This window comes from Mastigoproctus giganteus, chromosome 10 (assembly GCF_048544385.1).
Source record: "Mastigoproctus giganteus isolate SK-2022 chromosome 10, ASM4854438v1, whole genome shotgun sequence".
NCBI classification, from domain to species: domain Eukaryota; kingdom Metazoa; phylum Arthropoda; class Arachnida; order Uropygi; family Thelyphonidae; genus Mastigoproctus; species Mastigoproctus giganteus.
In genome coordinates, this window is record NC_143584.1 from 208,537,802 (window position 1) to 208,560,736 (window position 22,935).

At 37.4% G+C, this 22,935-nt stretch overlaps 1 protein-coding gene across 1 annotated transcript in view; it reads left to right on the forward strand.

Moving 5' to 3' along the window:
• Window positions 1-22,935, forward strand: part of Snx1 (sorting nexin 1) — a 107,471-nt gene that overhangs the window by 65,954 nt on the left and 18,582 nt on the right. Inside the window, exons 6-8 of the mRNA XM_090382289.1 lie at window positions 4,463-4,556; window positions 11,519-11,724; window positions 19,244-19,387. Coding sequence (XP_090238415.1) covers window positions 4,463-4,556; window positions 11,519-11,724; window positions 19,244-19,387 — 444 coding nt within the window. The remainder of the gene's footprint in view (window positions 1-4,462; window positions 4,557-11,518; window positions 11,725-19,243; window positions 19,388-22,935) is intronic.

The window sequence follows — 22,935 nt, forward strand, 5'->3', positions numbered from 1 at the left end:
TACACGTTACAGTGTAGGCATTTGTACATTTCACCCTGTGGCTACATTTTAATGTACAATGTATATTACAATGTAGCCTTTATAATAAATAAATAAAATATTGGAAAATTGTATGTATTTCCATGTTGCTATGCATGTTCTAGATAGCAAATACCAGAGGGGTTTACAGATAATATTACAAACTAAAGTCACTACATTGAATAACAGAAGTGTCGTTTCGGTAAAATATAATACACAGTCACATTGGTATTGTAGTTAATGTAACTATAGGAAGAATTATGTTACAAACAGAAGATGTTACATTGAATAACAGAAATCATCATGTTTCAGTAAAATATAATACATAAACAGAGAAAGGCAGGCAATATATCACATTGGAGAAGAGAAAAAAAATTAGGTGATGTATGCATTTTGTTACATTTTAAGCATGCTTGAATATCTAATAACATACCTCAGGAGTTAAACTTCAGTAATATACTCATAAAATGTTTTATCAAAACTTTACCACATTATGTTCAAGTAATGGGCAGACTTGAGGGAATTTGTGTAGCAATACTTCTTAATAGGAGATGGGTGTACAGGAAAAATGAGTTAACCTGTCAACATCCAGAATATTATAAATACAATTAACCAGGATCTTTGATTTCCCCTGAAGTCAAAGTTTATTTAACAAGAAGAAATAAATGAAATCTATTACAGGTGTAGTTTGTGTACTTTCTTTTTTTTTTTTTTGTAGTGTTTGTAGTTTTTCTTTTTCTAGTGTTTCTGCAGAAAGAATTTTGCCAAGACTTACTCACACCTTTTCTTTCTGCATATTAGCTCACTCTAGACATATTTCATCCATCAGTTTTACTATATGGTTAATTTTAATATTCTCCTCAGTTTTTTTTTTGTGTCTATGTTGCATGCATCCATGTTGAAATGGTAAAGGATTGTTATTTCTATTGACAAAAAAATTGAGCTGATCTGCAAACATTAAAGGGCACTAAAGTGTCAATTTTAATGAGGTAATAGTGACAAATGATGAAAGATGCAAACTTATATAGCTTCAGCAAAAAAAAACAAAAAAAAAACCACATTTCACCCATTTACTCCAAGAATTTGTCTACTTCTTCCTTGGCCCTTGTGGGTAGCACAGTTGGTAGAATTGCCATCCTTCCTACACCAGGTGGAAAAGACCTGAGTTCGAATCCCATTCATAGCATGAGGAATTTGAGTCTTTTTCACAATGTGGCTAAGTTAGTTGGTTTCAGGTGAGGGTAGCATGGTTTTTTTTTTTTTTTTTTTCTCTCCCAGAAACAAGTTTTTCATTTAGAAAACAAAAATTGACCACAGAACGTGCAATTTATAGACAGTGTATATATATGAAGCAATATAGCCTTAGTCACTGATGCTCCTAAAACCCTACTACAACAACTTCTTCCTTGAATTTATTAAACCCATCCACTTCCACAACAACAGAACGAAGCCTGTTCCAACAATCTTCAACCTGCTGGTTGAAGGCAAACTTCTGCACGTCTATCCTGCAACAATCCTTCCTCAACTTATTATGTTACCTCAAGTGCGTAATCTCAGCAAGAGGAAGAATGCCATTAACATTCAGCTTACCCAATCTATTCAAGGCTTGAAACACCTCAATCAAATCACCTTGCATGTGCCTAGTCTCCAGATGCTGCAATTTGCAGAACTGAAGTCTCTCTTCTGGATAAGAGAACCCTTTTGATCCCTTCACCAATCTGGTTGCCCTTCTTGCACCTGTTCCAGCAGATCAACATCCTTTCTAAAGTGAGGCCTCCAGACCTGTATATAATACTCAAGATGTGGCTTAACCATGGCCTTGTACACAGGGATAATCATCCCAAGTTTCTGTATATCATTGACAAAACCTCATGAGCTGTACTGGCAGCATGTCTGCACTGCACAGAGAATTTCATATATAGCTGCATAATTACCTAGGTCTTTTTTGTTTTCTACTACCCTGAGTGTAGTACTATACAGCTGCTCAGTTACTCTGGGATTACTTTTTACCCATATGCAGTACCTTGCATTTTTCAATGTTAAACTTCAGTTTCCATTTCTCAGCCCATCTGCCTAATTTTTCTAGATCTTGTTGCAGAAGCATACCTTCATTACTATCATTAACTACCCTTCCAACCTTTGTATCATCTGCAAACTTAGACATTAAGCCTGATATACCTTCATCAATAACATTAATAAATACAGAAAACAGCAATGGGCTTAGCAATGAACCTTGGGGGATCCACTAATAACATTAGTCCATGAAGAGCAGTGCCCATTGATAACCACTGTCTTCTTACACTTAACCATTCCTCTATCCATGGCAGTAACTTGCCCTTAATGCCACCTTGCTCCAGTTTATACAGCAGTCTTATGTGAAAAAGTATCAAAAGCCTTCCTGAAATCCAAGTACAGCAGACTCTTGATTTACCGGGATCGGATTAACTGGGACACTTCAAGACTCCAAATTAAAAAATCAACCAGAAATTAAAATTCAAGTAATAAATATACAGGTATATTTATTACAGATGTTTTGCAAGTCGTAAATAAGCGACAAGTGGTGTTATAAGCCATTATTGGGAGATTAGTGTGCCTATTATCTTGCAACCCCTGCTGTTGTCACATCTGCCGCTCAAAAAGAAAAAAAAAAAGAGACCAGATATTTAGTTTGTTTTAGTGCATCGTCGATTGTTGTGTTCAATCGCACCGCAAAAGGACAGATTTTGTTATGTTATGGATGTCGGAATTTTTTTTATTTATTTATTTTTTTTGTTTAGAAATCGCGAAAATGATGGGCAAACGCAAGAGTTGTGCTTTCAATTAAACAAAAACTTGAAATTATTCAAAAAGTTTGAAAATAGTGTATCCGTTAAATCTCTAATGAACCATTATAATGTTGGTGACCAAACCGTATGCGACATCCTAAAAAATAAAAGGAAGCTATTTGATTTAAAATGGACATCGTAAAAAATAAAGGGAAGCATCGTATTGGACACAAGAGTAGTGTGTGGCAAACTTTTTTTTTTGTTTTTTGTGTATCTCCATACTTTTTACGTAGGTTGCTGAACATTTTTCAATACATGTACAGTATTTTTGTGTTAACTGGGAAATCGATTATCCGGGAATTTTTTTTTTTTTTTTTTTTTTTTTTATTTTTTTTTTTACCATCTATCCTGGAGAATCAAGAGTCTACTGTATGTGATTATCAGAATTATTTTTTGCATCCAGTTCCTTGATCACTGCATCATAGTAACCTATCAGATTGGTTAGTCAAGGCTGCCCTTTAACAAATCCATGTGTGACTGACTGCAGTATAATTGCATTCCTGTCCAGATGGTCTGCATTACTTCTTTAACCAGTGACTCGATTATTTTCAATTGAAGAGATGTTAAGCTAACAGGTCTGTATATAGATTTGGGGGTGGGGGGATATTGGGGATGAGGACCATGGAATAGCAAGTTAAAATAAAACTTTCCAAGAGAACAAAAAAACAGAAATGCTGAAAATTAACTGTTGATTGGATTTTCCTTTTCAAGTATTGCTTGAATCTCTGAAACATTACTTCCAGGTATACTCGTATATAGATAAATCAGTCTGTATGGAGATGGGTGGGGAATGCAAGATTTTGACACTTGATTTTAATGAAACTTAGAATGCCACAAGTCTTCAAGAAGTATCTAAATATAGAATTTCATGAAAAATCTGTCTCACAGTTTAGTTGTTACTTGTAGACATGGTGAAGGCAATAAGTTTCATACATTTGTGAATGTGCCTGATAACAGTTTGATAAAAATTAATAAAAAATCAACAGTTATCCTGGCTCAATTTTTGAGGCATGATAATTGTAACTACATTGTAACTCACTGCAACTAAATTACTAATCCATTCATATACCATTCCTTTTGGCTCATAAAACAGAGGATCTTGATTATTGAAATTCTCTGTCCCCAAATAAGTTACCATACATTTAGACTTCCCTGATGGGATGAGGAATAACTTATTCAGTGCTATTCTCTCATGATTTGTTCAAACGAATACTATTAATCTTTCAATATGTATAAAATGAATACTATTAATCTTTCAATATGCCATTATTTCAGGCTTACAATTAATCTGTTTTATCTTATTATATATACTTTGCTTTTAATTTAATTTTTTGCTTTATTATTTTTGTTTTCAGTGTGCTTTGTTTGTTTTGCAGTATTTAATTTACTTTTATTTCTGAAACCTAGCTATTATGATTAGAACAAGGTAACAGTTAATTAGCTCTTACTTAATTATTTAACTAACTGTATATATGTGCAGCATTATTGTGAATAAAACTGTCATTTGTATTTCAACAAATTTAAAATGGAAATAGATAGTATGAGCTTAAAATATATTTGAACTGAGATGACACCTTAAAATCTCATTAAATGCACATTTAATTTATTTAATTTTATAGTGGTTTGAAGAGAAGCAGCATCAGATTGAAAATTTGGATCAACAGTTACGGAAGTTGCATAGCAGCGTAGAAGCTTTAGTCCATCATAGGAAGGGTCAGTACATTTAGAGCTATTTTGATAGTTTTTTTTTTTTTCTTTAGTTTTATCTGTATATCTTATCAACGGTAAGTTACATGCTGAAGTTTTTAGTGGTTGCACTAAATGCAATTGAGCTAGAAATTTACGGTGAAGACAAGCTGTATTTTATTTACAAATTTGATGCAAATGTTATTAATTATATTTTTTTTAATGAAAACTCAAAGAACGAGAGGTATTAGTACCTACAGCACTTAGTACCATGCATGGGTTGAAGGTTGAGAGGATGAAAGAAGATATTTGTTGACATTAGGCTTGAACTTCTGTCGATTATAATTTTCAGTGAATATGTATGAAGGAAAGTTGTTCCAGAAAACAGAAGTTAATGAATAAATGAAGAAGAAGAAAAGTTGGTTCTGTGAGTTTGAAGTTGGACAGTAAAAGGATGTTGACTGGTTGCAGCATGCATTTGGACTGCTTTGGAAGAGAGCGGGAATTACAGAAGCCAATTCAGAAGAACAGTACCCATGGAAGTATCTATAGAAAAGGCATGCAGCAGAAACAGAATGTCTGTGAGACAAAGTGAAGGGCCTCTGTTAGAGATGAGTCATTAATTAGCCTAACTGCCCTCTTTTAAATAGGATCGGGAAGCCTGAGAAAAGTTTTGGAGGCACCACCCCAGTTGTGGGAACAATATTCCATGGTAGGGCAGATTTGCAATTTGTACAGAGTGAAGAGCTTTGGAAAAAAAAAAGTAACATCAGCAGTGAAAGAGAAAATCCAGTTTTTTAGATGCAGAGGAAGAAGTATAATGTGCTTGTGTCAAGAGATTAGAAGTCAGGGTAATCCCCAATAAAAATATATGATCTTGCCTAGAAATGAGTGTCTGAAAAGGATTCTTCTGCTCCTATTTCTAGGAGCAGAAGAATCCTTTTTGTGAGATATAAGACAGGTTTGAGTTTAAAAGGATTGAAATCAACTAAGTTATCTTTGCTCCACTGGAGAATTACCTGGAAATCGGCATTTAAAGAATTGGTAGTGGATATTCAAAGTTTGAAGCTGTTTGTGGAGGGCAAGGTTTCTCAAACTGGAAGGTGGAATGCAATGTGCTATCATCAGCAAAACTATGGATAGGATTTCCGGACAGTGGAAGAAGTTCATTAATATACAAGAGGAAAAGAGTGGGAGAAAGAACTGAACGTTGGCAAACACCAGCATTAGTGGAGAAGTTAGCATTAGCATTAGTAGAGGCATTTGATGCAAGAAAGCAAGCTTATGCAGCATCAGCCAAAAAAAAAAAAAAAAAAAAAACCCACTTCCACTTCACCCCTCTGTTCGTTCAAAATACCTGTCCAGCTGAGCCTTAAATTTATTTAGGCTATCAACCTCCACCACAAGGGATGGCAGTCTGTTCCACCAACCAACCACCCGCTGGCTAAAGGCAAATTTCCGCACGTCTATCCTACATCTGTCTTTCCTCAATTTGAATTTATGCCCTCTCAGGTGATTTTTCTGAGCTAGAGGAAGAATCCCATCAGCATTGAGCATGCTTAAACCATTCAAGGCTTTATACACCTCTATCAGATCACCTCGCTGGTGCCTAGTCTCCGGACACTGTAATTTGCAAAACTTAAGCCTTTCTTCGTAAAGAGCACCCCTTTGTTCCATTCACTAATCTTGTTGCCCTTCTCTGTACTCGTTCCAGCAGCTCTACATCCTTCTTGAAATGAGGCCTCCAGACCTGTATACAGTACTCTAGGTGTGGCCTGACCATTGCCTTGTACAATGGAATAATCACCTCCTTATCCCTGCTGGAAAAATTCCTGTATATCATTGACAATACTCCATGAGCTACTCTTGCAGCCCGTCTGCACTGCTCAGAGAACTTCATATCTGCTTGCACAATCACCCCCAAGTCCCTTTCATTCTCTACCACTGTCAGTGTAGTACCACAGAGTTGATACGTTGCTCTGGGGTTGCTGTTTCCCATGTGTAGTACTTTACATTTGTCAATGTTAAACTTCATTTGCCACCTCTCAGCCCATCTGCTCAACCTTTCCAGATCCTGTTGCAGCAGTGTAGTGTCAGTAGTGTCCTTGACAACCCTGCCAACCTTTGTATCATCTGCAAACTTGGACATTAAGCTTGATATACCATCATCAATATCATTTATAAATACAGAAAACAATAATGGACCCAACACTGAGCCCTGAGGGACCCCACTAATAACATTAGTCCACGATGAGCAGTGTCCATTGATTACCACTCTGTCTTCTCCCACTCAACCACCCCTTTATCCATAGCAGCAATTTGCCTCCAATGTCACACTGCTCCAATTTGTGTAGCAGTCTTCCATGTGCAACAGTATCAAAAGCCTTTCTAAGATCCAAGTATATAATATCAAAGTTATTCCCTGCATCCAGTTCTTTTGTGACTGCATCATAGTATCCAATCAAGTTGGTCAGGCAAGACTTCCCCTTAACAAAACCATGCTGTGTCTGAGCTATAACTGAAGTCTTGTCTAAATGATCCTGCAGTGCTTCTTTAACCAGTGCCTCCATTAATTTTCCTGGAACAGACGTTAAGCTCACAGGTCTATAATTACTTGTCAGCCTTTGATCCTCCTTTGTGAATTGGGGTCACATTTGCACATTTCCAGTCTATGGGTACCTCCCCTGAGTCCAAGGAAGCTCTCATAATTATGGCTAAGGGTTTGCTTACTTCCTTTGCTGCCTCCTTTAATATAACTGGATAGATCCCATCCACCCCGGGTGCCTTTCTTGTGTTTATCTTCAACAGTTTCTCCTCCACTTTACTCCCAGTTATTTCAAGATTCTGTAGCTTACTGCTAGAGTTGAATACACCTCTGGCATTCCCCTCGCTGAATAACTCCTCATGTGTGAATGTCGATGCAAAATATTCATTTAGTTTGTTAGCTACCTGAGCAGGATCATCAACACTTGACCCATCAATATCAAGTGGACCAATCTGATTCATCCCCTTCCTTCTAGAGTTTACATAAGTAAAGAACTCTTTGCTGTTTTTCTTTGCATCCCTTGCCAAGGATTTCTCGTAATCTGCCTTCGCCTGCCTAACCTCCTTTGTAACTTGGTTGCATATCAACTTGTATCTATCATAGGCTTCTGTGTCATGTGTTAATTTGTATGTATCCCATGCATTTTTCTTCTCTGCCATATGCCTCATTAGTTCATCTGACATCCATTTTGGCTTAAATCTTGAACAATATTTCTTAGTTGGTATGTAAAGCCTAGTAGCTTCCAAGATACATTCTTTGAATGCTTCCCATTTTGAATTTGCTGTTGGTAACATCATCAGTTTGTCCCACTGTATAGAATTTAAATACTGTCTCAGTCCATCGTAGTCGCCTTTACGGAAGCAATAACCCTTCCCTTTACCCCTAATGGTAGTTACCTCTTTGAGTAAATCCCACTTCAGCACACTGTGATCACTGCCACCTAGTGGTTCATTTATCTGCAGATTCTTAATGCATGAAGAATCACTGCTGATAATCAAATCAAGAGTATTACTCCCTCTAGTTGCCTCCTGAACATGCTGATGTAGAAAACAATTATCCAATAAATCCACAAAAGTCCTGCTAGTGTGTGAGTAACCAGCCCCCAAATTCCAGTCAATATCTGGGAAATTAAAATCTCCCATTATAAGACTCTCTGATTTACTAGCCCACTCTATTTCCCTGTACAGTTCCTTATTATACTCATCAGAGTCATTAGGCCTATAGCACACTCCTACTCTCAATTTTGATCTCCCAATGCTTATGTCACACCAAACTGACTCAACACTGCACTGTCCAGCGATGTCGACTGGCTTCACTTCCTTGGTTTTTATGTGTTTCTTAACTAATAGCATAACCCCTCCCCCTTCCTATCCTTTCTGTAGACGTTGTACTCCCCAAATTGCAGTTCTGCATCCCTTATATCTGTGTGACACCACGTCTCTGATATCCCAACAATATCTGCCTTCGATGTTTTGAGCAATACCTCAAATTCATCAAATTTATTTACTAAACTCCTAGCATTGGTGTACACGCAAGTATACCTGCACCTGTTTCTATTCTTAGCTACCCTAACACAACCCATGTGTTTATTTGTACCGCAATGGCTCCCAGCAGTCTCTGAAATACCATGCATCTTGTTTTTCAGGCTTCTGCTCATTCTAATAGAAGCAGTGCAAGAATCTCTTTCACCTCTGCCAGTGGCTACTGTCAATCTATTGGTCTTTGTCTCCCCCCAAGCTAGCAGTTTTCCGACCCACCTAACACTGCCTCGATAGCATCAGCAAATATTCTTGCACCCTTTCTATTTAAGTGTATCCCATCCCTGTAGAAGCAATCTCTCCTGTTAACAAGTACAGTCCAGGCTGAAAAAAATTCTACCCCTTGAGCCTTGCACAATCTTTCCAGGGCCGAATTGATCGACAAGGCTCTCATCATATACTCCCTCCTATCGTGTCTGGGCAGAATTGCAGACACTTTCAAATTCAACCCTAATTCTCGGCTTTTGTTCAACAGTGACCTGTACTTGTTAAGTAATTCTGCCGGTCTCCTACTCTTAATATTATTAGTGCCAACGTGTACAACTATATCACCTTTTGTGCCCTTAAAAGATGATATTCGCTCTACAACGTCATCAACCTTTGCCCCTGGCAGACATACCCTGGTCCTGTTCCACCTATCTTTTTTACAAAGCATGTTCCCCGTTTCCCTGACAATAGAGTCACCAACAACTACTAGTTCCTTCGGGACCAGCGCATTCTGCCTTGGGGGTTGTCTCTGTGTCACGCGATGCCCAAGTGCAAGCTCTGGCGTTGATGTGGGCAGCTGAGAGCTTGATGGGCCCCTCAATTTAGTTTCTTTGAGGGCATCCACCCTGTCCTTCAAGCTCTCATATAGGCCCACAAGAACGCCGAGTTGTTGCCTGATATCGATACACTCCTTGCATCGCGCACACACAAAGACATCCCCCTTGGCAGTATCATGTCCCGTACCCGATTGCTCTGCAGACATCAAGCAAACAGTGCATTTTATAAGGCTGTGAGTCAGAGGACAACTGCCCCCCTCAGTTCTGCTCTGAGCCACAGCGCTTCCATTAGCTTGAGCCTTTTGCTTTGCTGCTCTGGTCTGAGTCATGATTCTATTAATTTATTAATTAATTATAATTAATTATGTTATGTTATTAATTATATTATGTTTGTAATCTAAGTCGTTATATGTATTTATTTAAACGTACAATTTAACTGCTAACGAGGTTCAACTAACGCTATCTAGTATGGCATACAACTATCGTATCACAATGGCGGGAAAATTACGAACGCTAGCGGAGTTGAAACACGTGGAAACCTTTACCGATACTTTTATGCAATTACAAGGCCGAGTAAAGAATAAATACACCAAGTTAATCAGAAAATCACAAAATAATGTTATACTACTAAATTTAAATCAAAAGTTTTAGAAAAACAATTTCAAATCAATAAATAAGAAAAATCCACTTAGCGGCTTGGAACACGACTGTCTCTAGTAGCCTCGTCAGCAGACTCATGAAGACTCATTTCATGTTGTTGTTAGAGTGGAAGTTTAGTGGTAGTACGAGAGCAACCATAGTTGAATTGTGCCTGTCACCTTTGTTAAATGAAGGTGGACAAATAAGTAGTAGTCATATAAGTTGTATAACTGAATCCTCCTTAAAAAGTAAAAAAAATTCAGCTAAATCTGCATCAGTCTATTACATGATCTAATTCTAAAAGATCACACCTCCTGCTGTAGAGGCATGCAGCTATAAAGCCACAGTAGCATACAAGTTAGATACAGAGTTAGCTACCATCACCAGGAGTGAGCAATCAGAGAGAAAATTGGATACCCAATTACAAAAAACAGTTGGCAAACATAAGCATCATGAGCCCTAACCTCCATTTATAGCATTTTTCTTACCGGAAAATGGATTTTAATTTCATTGTCTGATTCATTTATACCTAATTTTCACCCCCCACACACACACCCCTGCCCTTTCCAGTGCAGACAACAGATAATTCTTGTAAAATGTTAGAATATAGGATATTAACTCTTTCATGGGTGCATACATTTTTCATGCATAATCTGTGTGCAGTATAAAGATCTACATTTTGAACAGTGTGCAAGTTGATATGCGAGGTTTCTTGAAATTTTCCTACATGCCACCACCTGTTATCTATGTTTGCAACTAATAACTGAAGATGCTTTACAGTAGATGGCTGCACAGAATTATCTTTGAAAATCAGAGGAATAGATCACATATATTAGCCTTAGTTGACCAGTTTGGGCTTACAAAACGATATTGAAAAAAAATCCCCTGGAATTCAGATTTAGAAGTTTGATGATATTTAATCAAGTGACAAATAGAAGTGGAGGATATTAATTAAAAAAAAAAAAGTAACAAGTGTTTTATGAATTGCTTTTTTAATTCTGATTTGATTTTTGACAGTTTTGCTTTTGTTGGATAATCCAGTCAAAATAAGAACAAATTAATATTTGTACATAATTTTTAGTTTTTACAAAACTAAAATTCTACAAAATAAACTTGCTGCACAAAACCTAACTGAAACACTCTACCCAGAGCCTATTCATGTTTGGAAAACTCACTTGTGAAAGTGTTAATAAAATATGAATATTCAATATGTATAAGATAACTTGTACCTTAAATATAAAAAAAAAAAAAAATAACAATAACAAAAGATAACAATAATAACAGAGATGGTAACTTCTGATAATATTAGATTTAATAATTTGAGTTTTCATGCTATATAGTGACAGTTATCATCCTCTCTGAAAGATGCAACTGAATGAGAGCAGGCCAGAAAATATCAGTTTAGATTCTGTCATACTAACCACCATCAACAAGTGTTAATATTTTTGATTATTTTATTAATTTTAGTGATTGTCACCAACAATTTATTATGAAAAATTTCAGAGCTCTCTACCACTACGGCTACTTTTGCAAAGAGTGCAGCAATGCTTGGTAATTGTGAGGAACATACTGCTTTATCTCGAGCATTATCACAGTTGGCTGAGGTTGAAGAAAAGATTGAACAGTTGCATAACCAACAGGCTGGTCATGACTTTTTCCTATTGTCAGAACTCCTCAAGGACTATATAGCTCTCATCGGAGCTGTTAAGGTGTGTAGCTTTTTTTTATAAATGATTCTATGTAGCACTATATGTACATGTAGCATTTTTTTCTCTCTCTCTCTCTCTCTCTCTCTCTCTCTCTCTCTCTCTCTCTCTCTCATAAGCTATACATGATATGCCAGTATGTTCACAAAGAAATGTTTCAAGTAAACAGTTAAAGTATTATGAAATATGGAACTGTTAAATATACAAATAACATATTTCAGAAATTCGCAAGCTGATATATCCAAATGAAAATCTGGAAGTATAATCTAGCTGTATTTGTATTCCTGAAATGTTTACAAGTAACAACTATATGTAAGTATGGAAATGCAGATAGCAATTGCTAACTTATGCTGTACCCTAAATAAAGAAATTTGGATATTTTGTTGAAAACGTGCCCAAATAAAGATATTTGAATTCCCCTTTGCCTTGAAAATTAGCCACTTTTTCAATACTGATGGAAATTTGAAAATAAAAATACAAAAAAAAAAAAAAAAAATTCATCTGCGCTGTTCTGCTGATAAAAACATTGTAGACAAACCACAAATAGTATAAATGTTATACAGAAACATAACCTGTTATTTACATGCCTTAACTTATAGGTAGACAATTAAAAATAAAGCAAACACTAGTTGTAAAATAGCTAGGGGTTTTTTATTCAGAAAAAATAAGAGTACATGGAAAGGGAGGGAAATATGAAAGGGGAAAGCAGCTGTGATAATGCAAGTTGATATAAATTTTAAATAACCTTAAATGCCTAATAAGGCTAAATTAGAATAGAAAGAAATTTAAGTTAATGCCTTGAAATAATTTTAAGTTACGAAATACATACAATCTCACATGAAATATAAATTATCATAAAATAAAAATTCAGCCATCAAATGTCCTAACTTGTCAGGAAACCACAAAATATTTGTGGCTGAAGGAACATAGCAAATAAATAACAACATATTTGTATTTCATATATATACCAACATTTTATATATATACCAACTGGTAATAAACAGAAGAAAAAAAACACTTCTTCCCATTCCCTTAACACGTTAGCTGCCGATTACGTGCCAGCACGTGATGTCGCAGCAGTATTGAAGAGCCGATCACGCGCAGGCACGGGGTTGTGGCATCACTACCCAGTAGTCAATCACGCGTGGGTGCAGGATTTGTTAGATGTTAGTATGAAGTTCTCAACTTCAGTTGGCATTGTGTTTCTGCTGTGTATGGTTGTTTTGGCGTCAAGTAAAGGGTGTAAACTATATGCAGTTGTATGTGGTGTTGAACATTTTGTTACGTGACGTGTGGAAGAGCCTTGTAATATGAGTTGTGCAGATGATAGTTTAGCAGGCCCGTCGCGCCCAAAAAGAAGAAAAGTGCAATATAAAAAATCCCTTACAGATGAAGAAATTGGAAAAACTTTGGAAGACTTATCTGACGTATATCCCAGTGATGTCAGTTACGACGATGACAAATATTTTATCCCTCCAAAGGACGTTTCGGATTCGGGAAGTGTAGATGAAGAAGATATTGTGGAAAAGGCTACACTTCCACAGCAGGATTCCTGTGAGTTGGAAAACGTCATGTGGGAAAACGACATAACATCGATGAAACAGTTTCGTTTTACAAAATCAGAGTCTTTGCTGCAACCCGTGTCAGGTGATAATCCTATAGATTACTTTCGTCATTTATTGACCGACAATATCTTGGATGAAATAATTACACAAACAAATGTTTATGGTCATGAAATACTTCTTCCCCGAGAAATTAAAGAACATTCTCGAATAAATGCATGGAAGGACACCACTAGAGATGAAATGCTGGTATTTTTTGGATTGATTTTACATATGGGAACCGTTCGACTGAACCACATACAAGATTATTGGAAAACAGAAACTCTTCGGATTACATGTGTTTGCAGATGACATGAGCAGGAATCATTTCTTATTATTACTGCGGGCCTTGCATTTTGCAAAAATTCCAGAAAAGAAAGAGGTATGTCCATGGGATTGCCTATATAAAATTCAAAAAAATGGCGAATATGTTCAATGCACAAATGTCAGAGATATATATATATATATTATCCAGGACGTGAGATTAGCTTAGATGAGTCTATGATATTGTGGCATGGAAGGCTTGTTTTTCGACAGTACATTCAAAACAAATGCCATAAGTATGGCATCAAGTTATATATGATCACAATGCCTACTGGCATGGTTATCAAATTTCAAGTATATACCAGTATGTTGGATGATTCTGGTGGAAAAGGACATGTACAAAAAAGTCGTCATGAACTTACTTGATGGGATGTTAGATTCTCATCCTATCATGCGCTGGCGTGTGATTTATGGACAATTATTACAATAGCTATGAACTCGCTAAGTGTCTCGCTGACAGACAAACCCATTGTACTGGGACAATCAGAAGTAATAGGAAAACATTTTCGAAAGAGGTTCGAGAAAAAAAGCTGTAGAAAGGGGAAACTTTATCAAGATGTACCCGTGGTGTAATGATTGCTAAGTGGAATGACAGAAGAGATGTCAGTTACATATCTACAGAATACCAAAATGATATGGTGGAAATGCAGAACAAACGAGGCAAACTGAAATCAAAACCATTGCCTATAATTGAATATAATAGGTTTATGTCAGGTATTGACAAGCAAAATCAAATGCTTGCCTATTATCCTTGCAAAAGGAAAACCATTAGGTAGCCTACAAAAATATTTATGCATATTTTGCAACTAATAATGATGAATGCACACCATATCTATACTAAATATTCACATAACAAGATGCAACTTTATGACATCCGTTTATCAGTGATCAGATCTTTATTGAAACAGCCATCTGAACTCCCTCATACTGTGTATGATGTACCTGAACTGGAACATGTGCTCAAACTGTGGGAAGAAAGAAAAGGGGAAAGATATTGAGGAAGCAATGCAAACATTGCTATTCCGAAGGGAAACGTAAGGATACAATCTATATCTGCAGTGTTTGTAAAGGATCACCCGGCTATTGCTTAGATTGTGCGAACATTATACATAAGTATCATTCTTACACATAGTATTTGTAATCTGTATTGGTTTGGTACGAAATAATACGAAAGTGTCTGCAATTCTGCCCAGACACGATAGGAGGGAGTATATGATGAGAGCCTTGTCGATCAATTCGGCCCTGGAAAGATTGTGCAAGGCTCAAGGGGTAGAATTTTTTTCAGCCTGGACTGTACTTGTTAACAGGAGAGATTGCTTCTACAGGGATGGGATACACTTAAATAGAAAGGGTGCAAGAATATTTGCTGATGCTATCGAGGCAGTGTTAGGTGGGTCGGAAAACTGCTAGCTTGGGGGGAGACAAAGACCAATAGATTGACAGTAGCCACTGGCAGAGGTGAAAGAGATTCTTGCACTGCTTCTATTAGAATGAGCAGAAGCCTGAAAAACAAGATGCATGGTATTTCAGAGACTGCTGGGAGCCATTGCGGTACAAGTAAACACATGGGTTGTGTTAGGGTAGCTAAGAATAGAAACAGGTGCAGGTATACTTGCGTGTACACCAATGCTAGGAGTTTAGTAAATAAATTTGATGAATTTGAGGTATTGCTCAAAACATCGAAGGCAGATATTGTTGGGATATCAGAGACGTGGTGTCACACAGATATAAGGGATGCAGAACTGCAATTTGGGGAGTACGTCTACAGAAAGGATAGGAAGGGAGGAGGGGTTATGCTATTAGTTAAGAAACACATAAAAACCAAGGAAGTGAAGCCAGTCGACATCGCTGGACAGTGCAGTGTGGAGTCAGTTTGGTGTGACATAAACATTGGGAGATCAAAATTGAGAGTAGGAGTGTGCTATAGGCCTAATGACTCTGATGAGTATAATAAGGAACTGTACAGGGAAATAGAGTGGGCCAGTAAATCAGAGTGTCTTATAATGGGAGATTTTAATTTCCCAGATATTGACTGGAATTTGGGGGCTGGTTACTCACACACTAGCAGGACTTTTGTGGATTTATTGGACGATTGTTTTCTACATCAGCATGTTCGGGAGGCAACTAAAGGGAGTAATACTCTTGATTTGATTATCAGCAGTGATTCTTCATGCATTAAGAATCTGCAGATAAATGAACCACTAGGTGGCAGTGATCACAGTGTGCTGAAGTGGGATTTACTCAAAGAGGTAACTACCATTAGGGGTAAAGGGAAGGGTTATTGCTTCCGTAAAGGCGACTACGATGGACTGAGACAGTATTTAAATTCTATACAGTGGGACCAACTGATGATGTTACCAACAGCAAATTCAAAATGGGAAGCATTCAAAGAACTTATCTTGGAAGCTACTAGGCTTTACATACCAACTAAGAAATATTGTTCAAGGTTTAGGCCAAAATGGATGTCAGATGAACTAATGAGGCATATGGCAGAGAAGAAAAATGCATGGGATACATACAAATTAACACATTACACAGAAGCCTATGATAGATACAAGTTGATATGCAACCAAGTTACAAAGGAGGTTAGGCAGGCGAAGGCAGATTACGAGAAATCCTTGGCAAGGGATGCAAAGAAAAACAGCAAAGAGTTCTTTACTTATGTAAACTCTAGAAGGAAGGGGATGAATCAGATTGGTCCACTTGATATTGATGGGTCAAGTGTTGATGATCCTGCTCAGGTAGCTAACAAACTAAATGAATATTTTGCATCGACATTCACACATGAGGAGTTATTCAGCGAGGGGAATGCCAGAGGTGTATTCAACTCTAGCAGTAAGCTACAGAATCTTGAAATAACTGGGAGTAACGTGGAGGAGAAACTGTTGAAGATAAACACAAGAAAGGCACCCGGGGTGGATGGGATCTATCCAGTTATATTAAAGGAGGCAGCAAAGGAAGTAAGCAAACCCTTAGCCATAATTATGAGAGCTTCCTTGGACTCAGGGGAGGTACCCATAGACTGGAAATGTGCAAATGTGACCCCAATTCACAAAGGAGGATCAAAGGCTGACACAAGTAATTATAGACCTATGAGCTTAACTTCTGTTCCAGGAAAATTAATGGAGGCACTGGTTAAAGAAGCACTGCAGGATCATTTAGACAAGACTTCAGTTATAGCTCAGACACAGCATGGTTTTGTTAAGGGGAAGTCTTGCCTGACCAACTTGATTGGATACTATGATGCAGTCACAAAAGAACTGGATGCAGGGAATAACTTTGATATTATATACTTGGATCTTAGAAAGGCTTTTGATACTGTTGCACATGGAAGACTGCTACACAAATTGGAGCAGTGTGACATTGGAGGCAAATTGCTGCTATGGATAAAGGGGTGGTTGAGGGGGAGAAGACAGAGAGTGGTAATCAATGGACACTGCTCATCGTGGACTGATGTTATTAGTGGAGTCCCTCAGGGCTCAGTGTTGGGTCCATTATTGTTTTCTGTATTTATAAATGATATTGATGATGGTATATCGGGCTTAATATCCAAGTTTGCTGACGATACAAAGGTCGGCAGGGTTGTCAAGGACACTATGCTGCTGCAACAGGATCTGGAAAGGTTGAGCAGATGGGCTGAGAGGTGGCAAATGAAGTTTAACATTGACAAATGTAAAGTACTACACATAGGAAACAGCAACCCCAGAGCAACGTATCAACTCTGTGGTACTACACTGACAGTGGTAGAGAATGAAAGGGACTTGGGGGTGGTTGTGCAGGCAGATATGAAGTTCTCTGAGCAGTGCAGACGGGCTGCAAGAGTAGCTCATGGAGTATTGTCAATGATATACAGGAAATTTTCCAGCAGGGATAAGGAGGTGATTATTCCATTGTATAAGGCGATGGTCAGGCCACACCTAGAGTACTGTATACAGGTCTGGAGGCCTCATTTCAAGAAGGATGTAGAGCTGCTGGAACGAGTACAGAGGAGGGCAACAAGATTAGTGAATGGAACAAAGGGGTGCTCTTACGAAGAAAGGCTTAAGTTTTGCAAATTACAGTGTCTGGAGACTAGGCACCAGCGAGGTGATCTGATAGAGGTGTATAAAGCCTTGAATGGTTTAAGCATGCTCAATGCTGATGGGATTCTTCCTCTAGCTCAGAAAAATCACCTGAGAGGGCATAAATTCAAATTGAGGAAAGACAGATGTAGGATAGACGTGCGGAAATTTGCCTTTAGCCAGCGGGTGGTTGGTTGGTGGAACAGACTTCCATCCCTTGTGGTGGAGGTTGATAGCCTAAATAAGTTTAAGGCTCAGCTGGACAGGTATTTTGAACGAACAGAGGGGTGAAGTGGAAGTGGGTTTTTTTTTTTTTTTTTTGGCTGATGCTGCATAAGCTTGCTTTCTTGCATCAAATGCCTCTACTAATGCTAATGCTAAATTTTTGGAATTAGAATTTTTTTTTTTTTTGGTACTATAGCTTTATATCACCATTCATTTGAGACATTACTGTCCACTGTATATTCTTGTCAATATCAGAAGATTCATTGGCTTATATGGCCTCAACAAGAACTCTTGATGTCTGTTAGTGTTAATTTGATCAATGTCATCAATGAGATGCATATTTGCATTACCCCGTCTCCCTTGACTAACAGTTTACCCAAAACTTAAGGGCTCTTAAGTGAACATTAGCAAATGTCCTTGCACTATCTCTGTTCTATTCTGTCCTAGAAAAAGCATTTCTTTACCCACTCCCTTTAAGAAGTACTGTGCTCTTGTGGTTAGCACATTGGTTATGATTGCCATTGTGCTCCTACACTGTGTGATGAAAGAGGCATTGGTTTGAATCTCATCTTGACAAGAGGAACTTATTCCCCCCCCCCCACAACATGGCAAAGTTAGTCTACCTCAGGCAAGGGCTTCATGATTTTTATTTTCTGGAAACTGACTTTTAATCTGACAAACAGGAACTAACCAGATAATGCATGCTATTACTGATCCATTATGCTGATACCTCATAGCCTTAGTTGTTTTTGTGCTTAATGTATACTAACCAACCACCCAATGCCTACATAAATCACATTCCATGTAACTGAAGAAATACATCTTTATTTGAATGTGCCTGAAATGTAATACATTAGGTATATTATCTAACTTGTTATATACTGGCAATTAATGCTCTTCTCAAAACTTGCCACCTTCAGAAAACATCTGAATAATGTGGTGACTACTGTAATATATCCTTTATCCCAAGACTTTAACCTAATTTAATCAACAAAATCATTGGCTTTCTACACTTGATATTTTCCATGGCTCTTTCTACTTTAACCATGAGATGGCACCCAAAATTTAAGGTAACTTTTTTTTTTATATCAGAAATGTGACAATTTTTGAGCTTGTTTTCCCATATATAAAGTATGTTGCTGCTGAGTGTGTTTAAATTTTTGTCCATTTAACACTTTTCTTCTTAATACCTCTTATTTTTGTCCTTTTCATTAAACTGTTTTACACTTTGTGTAATTGACAGTTCATGCTGAGACAAAGTAGCACCTGCTAAACTTATGTTTTATATTTAAAATGTTAATTATTTTGTAGGATGTTTTTCATCAGAGAGTGAAGGTTTATCAGACTTGGCAGCATGCCCAACAGGTTCTGACCAAAAAGAGGGAATATAAAGCAAAACTGGAACTTGCAGGAAAGGCAGAGAAAATACCACAAGCTCGTGAGGAAGTTATAGAGGTAACATGTACAAGTATTTGTTTCAGATTTGCTTACATTTTGTTAATAAGATATAAAGTAGTTTATCTTATTTTTCAAGGAGTTTAACTGAAATTGTGTAGATTTTTAGAATTCAAAAGCTAGATCAATTTACTATATTGGTTCAGTTGTGCTCCATTTATAGCAGCCAGATCACCTGATTGAGCTTGTGGAAGCTAGGATAATAGATTCTTTGTATTGTTTTTATAAGAGAGAATGACTGGAAACTTTATTCATTAAATGGACAAGTGTCAACACTGTGAATAGAAATGAAGTTACTACATTTCACCCACTGATGAAATCTTTTCTTTGCATTATAACCTTTAGGAGGGTATCAGGCATTCTCTTCTTTTTTTTCACATGGCTGTCGCGTGAGTTGGAGAAATACATCTTTAGAGAATATTGCCTTCTGACATGTGCGACTCTTAGCAGTTGTCTAAATATTTTTGTGCTAGTTTTTTTTCAATTTTAGTTCATAATTTCTTATCAATTTTTATTATTGTATATAATGCATATTGATTGATATTTCTTTTATTTAAGTAAATATTTTTTGCAGCTCGTTGTTAGTGTCCACTTCTGAGAATGATGGACCTCCAAGCTTAAATATGAATTGATTATAATATTGTAGTTGAAGGGCAGTCTTTTGCATGCAGATAACATGAGAATATAAAAGTAAGAACACTTCACCTCGTGGATTTTGAATCCAAAAATTATTTATTGAACAACAGTCCACTCTTAGAAATACATGCCAAATAATAAAATACTGAATTGCTCCATTTCAGTTGAATAATGAAATAGAGCAATTAAAAAGTGAGTGGAAGGTAAGATTACTGTAGGTTACAGCTTAAATGTCATGGCTTTCAACAGCAGATGTTGGGGCTTATAGTCTAAGCAAAAACTTCACAGAATGTATTTACCTCCAGAGAGTGACTTGATGGCAACAAAAAATGTGGGAGGAGGAAGAAGACTGATTGGTCTGCATTGGACATCTGTGGGACTGAATGCCCTCTATGATTACTGTTTCCAGGAATTAGATGGCTTCTCATTACCATGGCAGGCTTTTAAGAGAAATTTGCATTATGCTGATTGGCTCTGACATCTGTTTTGAATATCCAGTGAGCCTTATAGACTGACAGAGGATTGAATGTTAATGGACAGATCTTTGTTTGGTTGACTGGCTGCTAGCTGTTTTGTAGCCTTTGGGACTTACTTTCAGAAAGAAGTAACTAGACATGGAATTGGGAGCTCTGAGATGGGGGTCTGCGGAGTATAAATCCTGAGGTCAGGGACGAGGGCAATCAAGGATGATGAATCTTTTGATATTGGTACCTGGACTGTGTTGACTGGTCCAGGTTTCTAGAAGTCTGGATCAGATCCTATGATCCTTGATTTTCACACAGTCATAGGTTGTGTGAAACCTAGGACTCCACATCATCCATTAAACCTATTTCAGATTGCTCAACTACAACAAGGAAGGGGACAGACTTCCAGAAGGAGGATACTTTCCTTCTTCTGTCGTAAGATATATTAGACTTATATCAGTGTGAATTTTAGTGATCCTTTAATATATTTATTTTCAATTTGTGTCATCACCATTATAGTGCCAAAAGTTTGAATAAAATATCTCATTTTCAAACTTTCTTTTTTCTTTTTTTTTTTAATGAAAACACTGGTGAACAGAATACACCTATTCTTGGATTTTTTTTTGCTGCCACTGCTGCTGCATGTAGTAGTGTTAAGTTGGCTGGTCAATTAAGTGCTAGTAAAATTGATCCATAAGCAAGGAAAAATCTTAATACAGCAATCTCTTAGTCCCAGATAAAAGATCACCATCTTGTTAGGCACCTTGCTGTTTTGAGTACTTTGATAATGTAATATGTCATCAAAATATCTGGTTTTGAAAAAATGAATGTACAATTTATAGTAGTGTACAGGTTTAGCTTCTGTATGTTTGGCAAAATAAGTGCATCAATATCATATTGTTGAGGAACCTCACCATGAGTTGCCTTGGTATTGCACTAAACAGATTAATTAAATAAAAGTGCTGCTATTTTTTAAAATATATGCCATTCTGCATTCCATAGTTTTGAACCTTTTTGATTTCTCATAAAAAAGAAAAAGAGTGAATTATCTGAAAAATTAATGATGAGGGTATTAAGCACATTGTAAGATATTTGGTGCAGAATTTTTTAAAATTCAGTGACTTAAGTATAAAATTGGATAGTTAGGATAAATGTGGTCATTGAGGTTGTCACAGACATACTCTCAGATATGCCAGACAAGCTGTACTTGCTACCTGGGAGTCTAAAACGCTGATGGAACTGATATTTGGGTGACATTCAAGTCAAGTGGACCCAATTTCGGCAAAGTCAGGATGGTCTGTGACAGCCAAATCCTCTGCTTGCACCTTCACGATGGTGGGACTGTTAGTAACCCTGGGTATAACCTCCATGCACACTGTGGGTGACTACCCGGGTGTGAACCAATGTAAGCAGGGGTTGAGGTGCGGCACCCACACCACATGGAGGAATGTCACCCCTCTGTGTAACTAGGCAATACTAGGTGGTAGATGACTCATCAACCGGTGCAATACCACCACTTTGCTTATTGGAGGCTTGAAGTGGTGGAACCCGTGTTTAGTCTCCAGAGCTAAGTTCCGGTCAACCCTTCCCCATCTCTTCCATCATGCAGTATGACTGACTTTTGAGGTTATGATGAACATCATGGTGAGATCCAATCTTCCTTACATTTTGAGGATACAGCTCTAAAACTGTATTCGCAGGCCGACAGGTAGTTAGCACACCGGACCGAACCTATTGGTAAATCTCTAGGAGACTTCTGGATCAGCTAGTGTATAATCTTGCTACCTCTACTCTGCTAGATAGAGACAGGAGGGTGTTTGAGTAGTGTGTATGCAGGGGACATTGTCAAGGCCACATTACGTCAAGGATCTGGGTATATTCTTACAATGTGTATGCCATATCCAAAAATTTCATTACTTCATACAGCATGTCCCCCTACCACTTTTTCTTACTATTGAGTACACCATAAATTGTCAAACTAATAGAGTAAGCTTATTTGCGAAAAGATCTAAACCTTCCAAACAATTCCTAGTTCACAAATATACGTCGTCTCAATTCTAATCTCAACGATGTCCATTTCCACTAGAAGTCTGCCAAACCCCATGTATTTTTTTGACAGAATCTCAGTTATCGGTTGATTCAACCACTGCTCATCTCAGTTGCCCAAATTATTCGCTGTATGATTCCTTTGCCTCAAAGGTGGTAGTTGTGCATATGTCTGTTCCGATATTCCCTGCCAGAGACTTGATAATTTGGAATCTCCTCTTTTTGATCTTCTATGGCTTAAAATCTCTCTACCTCATTCTGTCAAATTCATCTGTTGTCTCCACTGTTCTTCCAACTCCACTAATCACTTGGAGCTCTCTCTTTGCAACTTGACTTTCTCCAGTCCAACTTTCCTAACAGTGAGGTAATTTTCCTTGGTGACTTTAATGTTCACAACTCCAG